Below are 11,925 nucleotides of genomic sequence, written 5' to 3'. Positions count from 1 at the left end.
AAGTGCTTTTCTAAATGGCTATATACAGGAGAAAGTTTATGTGAAACAACCACCTGGTTTTGAAAATCCTGATTTTCCCAACCATGTTTTTCGTTTGTCTAAAGCCTTGTATGGCTTGAAACAAGCACCTAGAGCATGGTATGATAGGCTTAAAAACTTTTTACTTGCTAAAGGTTTTATAATGGGAAAAATTGATAAAACTCTCTTTGTTCTTAAGCATGGTGATGATCAACTGTTCGTTCAGATTTATGTGGATGATATCATCTTTGGTTGTTCATCTCACCCTTTGGTTGTGGAGTTTGCTGAAACGATGCATAGGGAATTTGAAATGAGTATGATGGGCGAGTTGACTTATTTTTTGGGATTGCAAATTAAACAAACATCTCAAGGTACGTTTGTGCATCAAACAAAATACACCAAGAATCTTTTACGACGTTTCAAGATGGACAATTGCAAGCCGATGACTACACCTATAGGATCTGCTACTGTGTTGGATCCTGATGAAGATGGTGAAGCGGTTAATCAAAAGGAATACAGGAGTATGATAGGATCATTGCTTTATCTCACTGCTTCAAGACCGGATATACAATTTGCTGTGTGTTTGTGCGCTCGATTTCAAGCTTCTCCGAGAGCTTCACATCACCAAGCGGTTAAACGCATCATGAGGTACTTACAACACACTCTTGAATTTGGAATTTGGTATTCTACTTCATCTTCTATATGCTTGAGTGGTTATTCGGATGCGGATTTTGGAGGCTGTAGAATTGATAGGAAGAGTACCAGTGGTACATGCCATTTTCTTGGTACTTCATTGGTTGCATGGTCTTCTCGAAAACAATCTAATGTTGCTCAATCAACTGCTGAATCTGAATATGTTGCTGCTGCTAGTTGTTGCTCCCAAATTTTGTGGCTTATCTCAACCTTGAGAGATTATGGTCTTACTTTTGAGAAAGTTCCTCTCTTTTGTGATAATACAAGTGCTATTAATATTGCTAAGAATCCTGTTCAACACTCACGCACTAAGCACATTGATATTCGTTTTCACTTTTTGAGGGATCATGTTGAAAAGGGAGATGTGGAATTAAAATTTGTTGATACTACATTGCAATTGGCCGATATTTTCACGAAACCTTTGGATTCTTCTCGATTTGCTTTTCTTCGGGGAGAATTGGGAGTTATTCATCCTTTTGGCATCAATTAAGGGGGAGTTTTTGGCTCCGTGTTGCATTTTCCTCTTTTGATTTTGTTTTTGCATACATGTTTTAATTAATGCATGGTGTGTTTTAAAACCAAAAAAAAATCAAAAAAAAGGAAGAGCTTTGTTTCGTGCCTTTAGTATATTGTAGTACTTGCTTGCAATACTTGTTAGAGAATATGATTAGTAATCTAGCTTGCCTGCATTTTTGGTTTATACATGAGCTTTTGATATTGCTTTTAAGGGAGATGATGCATGACACTTAAATTCTATACTTGAATTAAGTAAATATGCAATATTGATGTTAGCATGACACTTAAATGCTTATATATATGCTTTATTGATTTGTTATTCCTCAATAGCTTTTTAAATTGCTCAAGAGAATAAAAAATATCTGAGAGAAAAAAATGAATACCGAATCCTTGGACAGTCTTGACGACAAGGACGTATTCGATGTGAGCAAAAATAATGGGTGCCGAATCCTTGGAAACAGTCTTGACGACAAGGACGTACCCGGAATAATTGAGAGAAAAAAATTGAGCAAAAAGGCTCAAGTAAAAAGGTTAAAAATTCTCTTGGTAATTTTGTGCTAGAGCTAATTTGAGAAAGAGTGATAAATACAATGGGTATATATGTACAGTATTTATTTTTCAATCTATGTGCTTGTACCGATGTTGCATTATAACTCTTTGAAATCATGAATTCTTAATGTTGACTTGATCTTAATTGCCATATCTCGAGTTCATGGTTTTACTTTAGTGCATGCTTGTTAGTTAGCTAGTCACTTTTTCTACCTTGTTATTGCAATACAAGTTCTTGAGTTACTATTGGTACATTGCAAAGCTCTCCGAGAAAAAATGAAAATAAAAAACCTTCATTGATGAATTCATTGTCAAAAGGGGGAGAACAAGGTAACAAAAAAAAAATTGTGCATAATTGTCATACTCAAAGGATTTTCTTTCTTTTCAAAAGTGAGAGATTTTTGCATTGCATGCTTTTTGGAGTTTCTACACAAAAACAACAAAACAAATTTTGAAGTGTTTGCCAATGTGTTCATCAAGGGGGAGATTGTAAGATCATAAGCATGATTAATATTTTCTGATGAACAATTGGCTTGCCATTTGGTTTATAAATTGAATTTGGTTTGAAAACAATTAAGGTGTTGGTGCGAGTGTGTGTAACTAATGTGAGTCAGGTTGCGATATCTGTGCTCGGAAACGGTTGGTTTGTCTCTAGTTGTGCAGGTGACTTGAAGTCAATATCGGTCAATGGCGGTGGGATCGTGACTAGGCTCAGGGAGGAGCTGAGGTCCGGACGATCGAGAATGCCAGGTGACGATATTGAATACGAGTTGGCACATGGTGGAGCAACACCGTGTGGGATGGAATCGTAACGGGCTTCACATGTTGTATGTGTAAGCGCCGGAAAAATCGGAAAGTAAATCGGATCAAAACTGGATGAGAAAAGAAAAGGAATTTGCTACAGGGTCGGACACTGTAGCAGCGTCGTACTGTAGCGCGCGGCACTGTAGCAACCGGACCGGATTACTGTAGCGCGGCGGGTACTGTTGCAGTCGGACTACTGTAGCACGCCTGATTTTGGCATGTTGGATTTAATTAGGAAAACAAAGAGATGAGCCATATTAGTATAAGGAGTCCTACTCCTATTTGGTGATAGGCTTTTCGATATAAATAGAGACCGAGGGATATGCCCCCGGTGTGCTTTTGTGAGACTTAGTTGTTGATTCTAGATCGACGATTTTGATAGGAGTGCTGTTGGTGCACTTTGTAAATACCAGTTGATGCAATAAAGTCAAGATCATTCAATCTACGTTTTTGACTTTCATCTACTGGTGATTTTTTGGATTCCGACGATCCGATCGACGTCATAGGAGTGGCGCGATTCGATGATCTGCTCGACGGCACATGAGCGGCACGATCAAGGTAGCAGCGACACAGGAGCGACGTGATTAAGGTAGCAAGTCTTCGTTAATTTCTTCGACAGAGGTAATCCTTTATTCCGCGAAAGATTTTTGGGTTTTGTTTTTCCCTACCATTTACCCCCCTCTGGTAGGTTTGTTTGATCTTGTTCGATCCTACAGCAGTAATATAATCTACAAAAATATAACTAAGCTATAAATTAATAATACTACTGCTATCGACCCTGAGTTCTGACGGCTGCGCCGTTGCGGCGTATGCATGGTTGGTGGCACTCTCGTCTCGTCGTCGTCTTCCTCTCGACTCCAAGCACACTAGCACAAAACCCTATATATACACCTATTTCCTCGGTGACCAACCCACCGTACCACGCGAACCAGCAGCAGCTACAGCTAAGCATACCGACGCACCCGTCGTAGGAGCAGCTAGCTGCTCGATCGATCTCGGCTGCGCCGACTCCGGTGCGTGTAGCGATGGCTGTGGCGGTGGAGATCACACGGAGCGAGGTGCTCAGGCCGTCGCGGGCGTCTGCAGCCGGCGGCGGCAGGAGGAGCCCGCTCACCGTGTTCGACCGCGCAGCCACCGACTGGTACATCCCGGTCGCCTTCGCGTGGGACGCTGCCGCGGCACCGTGCAACGAGGATGTTAAGGAGGGCCTCGCCGCCGTGCTGGCCAGGTTCCCGCGCCTCGCCGGGCGGTTCGACGTCGACGGGTGTGACCGGAGGTGCTTCAACCTCAACGACGCCGGGGTGAGGGTCATCGAGGCCACCGCGGACGCACGCCTCGCCGACGCCCTGGCGCACGACGTCGCCGCGCACGTCAACGAGCTCTACCCCAAGGCCAACATGGTAGTTAACCTGTCCTGACCTCGAGATGTTCAATTATGGAACTATATTTTTGACACGCACGCACTTTTGCGTCGCAGGAGAACGCCGACGAGCCGGTGTTGCAGGTGCAGCTGACGCGGTACACGTGCGGCGGGCTGGTGATCGGCTCGGTGAGCCACCACCAGGTCGCCGACGGCCAGTCCATGAGCGTCTTCTTCACCGAGTGGGCCGCCGCCGTGCGCACCGGTGGCGCCGTCCTCCCGACGCCGTTCGTCGACCGCGCGGCCGTCGCCGTGACGCGTGCACCGCCGGAGCCGGCGTTCGACCACCGGAACATCGAGTTCAAGGGCGAGCAGAGCAGGAGCCACTCCTACGGCTCCCTCCCCTTGGACCGGATCAAGAACCTTGTCGTGCACTTCCCGGACGAGTTCGTCGCCGGGCTCAAGTCCCACGTCGGCGGGCGGTGCAGCACGTTCCAGTGCCTCCTGGCGCACGCGTGGAAGAAGATAACGGCGGCGCGCGACCTCCCGCCGGAGGAGTACACGCAAGTCAGGGTCGCCGTCAACTGCCGCGGCCGCGCCAGCCCGGCGGTGCCCACGGACTACTTCGGCAACATGGTGCTCTGGGCGTTCCCGAGGATGCAGGTCCGGGACCTCCTCTCCTCCAGCTACGCCACGGTGGTCAGCGTCATCCGCGACGCCGTGGCGAGCGTCGACGAGCAGTACATCCAGTCCTTCATCGACTTCGGCGAGGTGGCCGCCGGCGAGGAGCTGACGCCGACGGCCGCGCCGCCGGGCACGGTGTTCTGCCCGGACCTGGAGGTGGACAGCTGGCTAGGGTTCCGGTTCCACGGCCTCGACTTCGGCCGCGGGCCGCCGCGCGCGTTCCTGCCGCCGGACCTCCCCGTCGAGGGGATGCTCATCTTCGTGCCGTCGTGCGGGGAGAAGGGCGGCGTGGAGATGTACATGGCGCTCGACGACCACCACGTCGATGCCCTGAGGCAGATCTGCTACGCTATGGACTGATCAAGACAGAATAAATTTTCACAGGATATGAAATTAGTATGAGTTATTGTATGTGTAATGCATTTTTACAAGTGGCACAACGCAATATAGCTAGCATACGTTGTCAAGTATGATGTCCATTTGCAGATGTTATTGAATAGAACTGAATCGAATATAAATATTAATTCCTCTTGTTATTTTTATGTTTGACCGTCATTGACTTTTAGAGAGATTCAGAAAAATATATATCTTGCAAATCAATCTGGGAAATGACATATTTGTAAATGAAAATTAGTCCGTGAATAAATTTTTTATATACGTATTCTTAGCGATTAATTGCATTTGTCTCCGTCATCAATAAGTTTCAACCACTTTTTAAATTAAGTTTGCAATGTATATAAATTTACACTGTTATAGAGAAGCACCATTAATTGCTTCTAGCAAACTAGATCATGAATTGATATCAAACCCAAGAGATCAAAGTGAAACTGGCCGGCCAGTTGCATTAACAGTTATGAATTATCATATCTTAGTTTCGCTAATGAATTAGATCACTATTTACAAAATTAATCAGAACATAGCAATAAAAGATGAGAACGAACAGGTAAGCAGAAACGTCCAAACTTCTAAACCTCAAAGATGCCGTCTGCATTAATTTGGTAGTAGTAGTTCATAAATTTTAGTTTATATATGCACATGACTGCTATCCTAAATTGAGCATCTCTTCCTTACCCCATATTATCTAAAATTTCAATTTGATTATTTAATATGCATGCAGTTGAAGGCATCAAAACTTATTATTTATACACATTCGACCGTCTCTGGTCATTAAGAAATTATCTACCCTGCAGGCATCTGTTGGAAATTAAACAATATACATACAAATATAAGTCAGATTAACTGCAAATGGTTAATATATACTTATAAATATCCATCTTAATCTTATATTGTATAATGATACGGTCAATCTAAGAAGCGGTGATTTGTACGGTACATGGTTAAGAGAATTATATATCTATATATTCATGTGAGGATGTGATCGGTGATTCTTTGGGCTTAGAGTGGGAAACTGAGCACGAATAAAATGAATAGTTAAACGTGTATAAAAAAATTAACGATGCCAAATATTTAGGACAGAGTATATTGGTTCGCGGCGAATTGGCGGCATGATATCAAGCAGGTAGCGGCATGATATGCAGCGGCATGATAAACTAAAGATTATACAGTACATACTTAAGCAGATGGTATATTATTGTCAATTGTGTTGCGTCCTAAACTACACAAGTATTGACGAACAAATGGAGTACAAGGATTTCATCCATGGTAGTCTAACCATTGGAAACTACTGACAAACAAAGTGATCAAAACAGTAAAGATCAATAGTAGGTAAAGGGGATACTACATACTAGTATGAAAATCACTCGTTTGAATTTTGAAACAGTCCACGGTAGGAATTTGTGGAATACTGAGATAAACATGAAGGTGGAAAATTCAATCCAAAATGGACATAATTCCAATTTCCAATTAACATATGAGCAAGAACACGAACAAACTTGTACACGCTGTGCAGAAGCTAAATTAAAATCGCTCGAAGGGGGCATGGTTTCTTTTCTAAGGAACTGAAGCGTTTTATGTAATTAGCACCACACTTTTGTTGACTGTTATAACGCAAAAACTTTTCTATTTTGAATTTCTTGTAAAGCCATGTAATTTCAAGTTTTCAACTTCTTTTAAAAAAATTAATTAATCCATCTGTACACTCGAATAGTTCTATGACAAAATCATTTAGAGCCTCTGTTCAGCAAAAGATAGGCCCTAGGTACGAAACATTTTTTTAAATATGTTTATACATCATCAATTGCGGTTTTTTTTGCCCCCATGGCATAAAAAAAAAATCATTGTATATCATTATGTAAATGCTTAGTATCTCTGTCCTAAAATATAACCATCTATAGGTTGTTTACAAAGAATTAAGGTTAAAAAGAAAAATATGATATCTCATAGTAATTGAGAAATGGATTCGATATTGGTGATATAGTACCAGGATGTAAAAGATGTAAAGTAAGATGAATAGCCCTTAAAAAAATAAGATGAATTTTTAATTAATAGTAATTGATGTGATAAGTAGTAATATAAATAATAAAATACTTATATTCTAATATTAAATTTAAATATAAAAATATTTATACCTTAGAATCGAGAGAGTACATTCTAGGAAGACTGAGCCGGTCCCCTACACTCTCTACTCTATACCATCTTCATCGACACGTGCGGAATATTTTTGAGAATTAATATAAATTTAATGAATAATCATAAAAGTAGTGGTCAGCTGAGAAAATCATGAATATAGATGTCTGTCGAACGGGTGTAGTTCGATAGGTGCCCTATTAAACGGCCATCACACGACTGAAAAGATCGGCCTAGATCGCCTGACATGTCCTTGTCAAACTGCGGCAGGTTAATAGACCCGACGGACTCAGCAATCGGATGGGTGGTGAGCCCTGTCGAACTCCCTTTGTTCGAAAAGCCCCAATCGTACGCTCATTCTTCGATAGACCCCTAAATTCGTGATTTTGCTCGGATGGATGACCTCTTACTTTTACGATTTTGCATTAAAGAAATATCAATTCTCAAAAAAATCCCCGCAAAAAAATTCTTAAAAAAAATTCACACGTGCGTGCATGCGCATGCGCAGTCAAGTGAAATTGGCACCTGGCGACGCGGTGCCTACGTCGAGGCCTCTGGTGGGTTGTTGGATTGTGGGCCCGGATAGAAAAATTCTTAGCTGGTCGATGACCAATGAGCTCATGCGCCGTTGCAAGTTGCAGCACAAAGGAGCTTTTGATCATCGGGTTGACCTGACGTAGACGTCCCTATGGGCACGTGTGCATGCATTTTTTACGCCAAGTTGTAGCTTTACTCCAACAACGGAATATTTTTAATGACGGGATAAAAAGTATATCAGAAATAAATAAACATGTATTCCCTATGAATCAAACATTGAAAATAAAATTGTATATGACACCCTTAAAATATAAAAGCAATACCTCGTACTTGGAATAGTTGTGTTTTTTCTTTAGATTATTTTTTTTCTCAGGTATAGCGCGTGCTTCAATGATATGCTTGTTTAAAAAATATTTTATATAGATGTTTATAATCACACGTTTAATTTTATTATAGTTAATTTTATCGTTTATACTATTAACTTAAAAAAATCAGGAATTTTTTTATCATTCATATCCTAACTTCTTTTCTACTCTGCCACGTGGGCAAGCAGCAATTTTGGAGGTGACAGTGTACCCTTTTGTAGTTTGTACATACACCAAACTGTAGAATTAACATATGGGCCGGGGTGATGGTTAGAAAAATACAGGCTAAAAAATAAACTTCGATAAAAAAACTCAAAATTAACTTTATATTTAAGGTTGAAAATTCAAATTTTGTCTTATAAGCATAAGCAAGGGAAAAGATAATTAAGGGTGTAACTAAGTTAGGTACACATACACACGTTGAATATTTGAAATGTGTGTAATATATAAAAGATCTTTCCAAAAGTCCAATTAATGCAGCGATTGTTGGTTCACATTCAGGTCCAACGAGAATGTCACCAGTGGAAACTTAGCCTACACACTCGTTTGGGCTGTTCGTAGCTAGTTTATGTCAATATTCTTCATAGCTACTTAGTTTGTGCAACTTCTATTATCTGAAAATATTATACAACTTCTGTTCTTTCTGATCTTAAATCCCTTATACAACGTTTTTTTAACGATAGTATAGAAGCATTAGAGAGGTCTACAATTTTATGAAGAACAGTTTCCGTATCTCTTTAGGAGAACAGTTGCAGCCAACAATTTTCACCCATATATTGTAAGCCATGTTTCGGCTTCTATTGGTGGTGGTGGTGTATATTACCATGTATTTGAGATGCATTGAGAAAAACTAAATTCTAATCACAAAAGAGAAAACTAATTAATTGCATATAGGTTTGTTGCAACTAATTAATTTTATATGGGCTTGTTGCTATTATATACATGCCGTAGAAACTGTCCTCCAAGACATGGCCTATGTGCATATGAAATGATATTCTCTCGTTCGAAACAGTACTCCGGGAAAGGATTTAACGCATAATGGAAAATGGAGAAAATTCAATCTGAAGTAGCGGACATGATTTTCCACTCTGTATACACACCATGTAGTCATGTACTAGTTGATCTGTGACGCTGTGCAACGATGCTGCTCGTGTACTAGGTTGTTGAACGGCGGTGGGCCCGGGCACGATTCCACACCGGTATACTCCCTCCGTTGAAAAAAATCAATTCTCCGGTTTTCGTGTCTAACGTTTGACCATCATCTTATTTAAAAATATTTTAGTAATTAGAAAAAAATTAGTCACACGTAAAATACTATTCATGATTTATCATCTAATAAAAACAAAAATATCAATTATAAAAAAATTTTGAATAAGATGAAGAGTCAAAATTATAGGTAAAAAAAATAAAAAAATTGGTTTATTTTAGAGCGAGTAGTCGGCACGAAGGGTCCATTTGACGTTGACGTGTCTGTATCAATGCATGTGCATGCATTGTCCCTGGTAGCTACATGTTCTCTTCGTTATATATTATTGACTTGGTTTTATAATGTAATATAATATAAAGATATTTGACTTATTTAGTTTAACACTTAACCATTTATCTTATTAAAAGGTTCAGTATAAATAAAAGAAATAATAAATCATGTTTAAAGTTTGTTTTATAATAAAGTAAGTCGCAAGCAAAATAAATAATATTCCCATAATTTTTTGATAAGACAAGTGGTCAAACATTGTAAGCAAAAAAGTCAAACATCTTATATTATCAACGGAGAGAGTATAAGACTTTCTTGATTTAATTATATTTATTTACGTGTAGACACATATATATAAAACATAAACATTGTTATATGGATAAATCTAGGTATGTCTAAAAAATTTTATAATATGAAATGGATGGAGTACATCCTAAGATATATGAAATTTGGTAATAAAAATATATAAATAAAAATTATTTATATTTTTTGACGGATATAAGTAGAAGTTATTATACGTGTATCTATGCATGTTTTGAACCGCTAGCAAGGCTATCTATGAGAGATTCTTGATATTTAAAATGCTAAAGTAATCTATCCAATAGGTTATAAAAATAAATCGAGAAGTAGACACCACGTTTGATCTGGAGACCTATAAATCACCTCGTTATATTGTGTGGGATAAATTAGTGAATATTCATAATAATACACTAGCTCAGATTCTATCATCTGTAACAGAAACTTAGTGCCCTCTAATATTGAATGGCTGACGGTCACCTCATGGAACATCATCGACATAATTGCCCCTTGGTCGTGCTAGTGAATTTTGGGAGCCAAATTCACATGGTCTACCAACGGTAATGAAGGAAGAGGTGAGATCTCATTGTTGACGAAGAAGCTCGAGCGCACTCGAGCCGGCCTCTGCCGCCCCCGCGTTAAATCCGTCCCTGGATGGGGTGGATGGTAACAGTTAACTCGTCTGTGACTCCACAAACTGCGATCTCTTGGGATGAGCAAACTCTTTATCGAGCCCCCGCTACCCCTGTTAAAATAATTAGAGCCACTACGAAGACCCACCTAAAATTTTATAACAAAGATCAATAGAAATAGAGGCTAAAATTCGATCTAACTTGTTCCAGACCCTCCTAATCTCATTAACTAGATCCGCCACTGACCCCTTCATAAACTGCCCCATGCCCCCTTCCCCATCATGTATCCATCAGGAGCCCCGTTCTCTGTGGCGGAGGTGAGCATCTCTTCCTCTCTCTTTCATTGTTCTTGAGATGCTAAGTTGAGGAGATACCATACGGGCGGACGGGGACATAAGAAATGCAATGCGATCCGTCCCCTAGCATTCTCTAATTACGAAAGTTTTGATCGTAAAAACTTGGCTATTATATTAAATTATATGTGAATCATTTTTTACCACCTCCTTTCCTAACCTTCCTTTTCCTTAGTGAAACAAATTCCTTTTAAAACTAGACTCTCCTTAATTATTGCACAGCTAGCTGAATAAGCATGCATACAAATATAGTGTCGGTAAATTATACCCATGCAGGAAATGCCGTCAACGGCGCGCGTTTTTAGAAAACAACACGTATCTGACTGTGGCGCGGAGTTGTGATAATACGTACCTACTACCTCTGTTTCATAATATAAAATGTCTGATTTTCTTGTTGCAAGGGTTTGACCATTCGTTTTTTGTGGAATACCTGTACTAGGGGTATCCGTAGACTAGATGTATACATACAGTCGTAGCGGTACTGAATAGGAAGGAAATTATATCTGTATGGTATCAACCGGAGTTTGGTTACGGTTGGATTGCATGCCGCCTATACCAGATCCGAGTTGTAACCGAATTAGGATAGATCTTAGTCTCATCAGATTAGGACTCTATCTGTAAGTCCTGTCCCCCTGACAGGGGCACCCTCATGGAGACGGCCAGACAGACGGCATATTCAGATCGGCTACTAGTTGATATGCCCACAATCCAATACAATCGCCAAGTACGAGTAGGGTATTATCTCGCTAGTCGAGAGCCCGAACCTGGGTAACCCTGTGTCTTCATCCTAACCATCGATCTTTACGCCTCGCTAGCCACCCCATATATATTGCCGATATCCAAATCGTCGACAGTCTTATTCAAAAATTTAGTACAAATATAAAAAATAATTTTGATAATAAAGTAGTAAGCCACAAGCAAAATAATAATATTTTCATAATTTTTTAAATAAAACAAATGATCAAATATTATAAGTAAAAAGTTAAATATATTACGTTATGAAACGAAACGGAGGGAGTATAAGGCACCAAAAGAACTCGCTAGCTAGTTTGACAAGGAAATCGCGAGAAAGAAGCTGGAGAATTTTCAGACGTTACGTTTAATAATACCGGGCCGG

The 11,925-nt window shown here is 40.2% G+C and overlaps 1 protein-coding gene across 1 annotated transcript; it reads left to right on the top strand.

Annotated features, from left to right (window-relative positions):
* Positions 1–3,605: 3,605 nt before the first annotated feature.
* Positions 3,606–5,032, top strand: LOC102721867 (tryptamine hydroxycinnamoyltransferase 2-like). The gene is made up of 2 exons (XM_040528434.1): positions 3,606–3,980; positions 4,058–5,032. Exons 1-2 carry the CDS (start codon positions 3,606–3,608, stop codon positions 4,982–4,984), a joined length of 1,302 nt encoding a protein of 433 aa, XP_040384368.1. The 3' UTR covers positions 4,985–5,032.
* Positions 5,033–11,925: the final 6,893 nt, after the last annotated feature.

The sequence above is a fragment of the Oryza brachyantha genome, chromosome 10 (genome assembly GCF_000231095.2).
Source record: "Oryza brachyantha chromosome 10, ObraRS2, whole genome shotgun sequence".
NCBI classification, from domain to species: domain Eukaryota; kingdom Viridiplantae; phylum Streptophyta; class Magnoliopsida; order Poales; family Poaceae; genus Oryza; species Oryza brachyantha.
Note: the sequence above shows the minus strand (reverse complement) of the source record. Positions and strands in the feature narration are given on the sequence as shown.

Coding starts and splice junctions, on each gene's coding strand:
- LOC102721867 (XM_040528434.1), top strand. CDS start 3,606: ATGGCTGTGGCGGTGGAGATCACACGGAGCGAGGTGCTCAGGCCGTCG. Junction 3,981..4,057: donor TCTACCCCAAGGCCAACATG/GTAGTTAACCTG, acceptor TTTGCGTCGCAG/GAGAACGCCGACGAGCCGGT.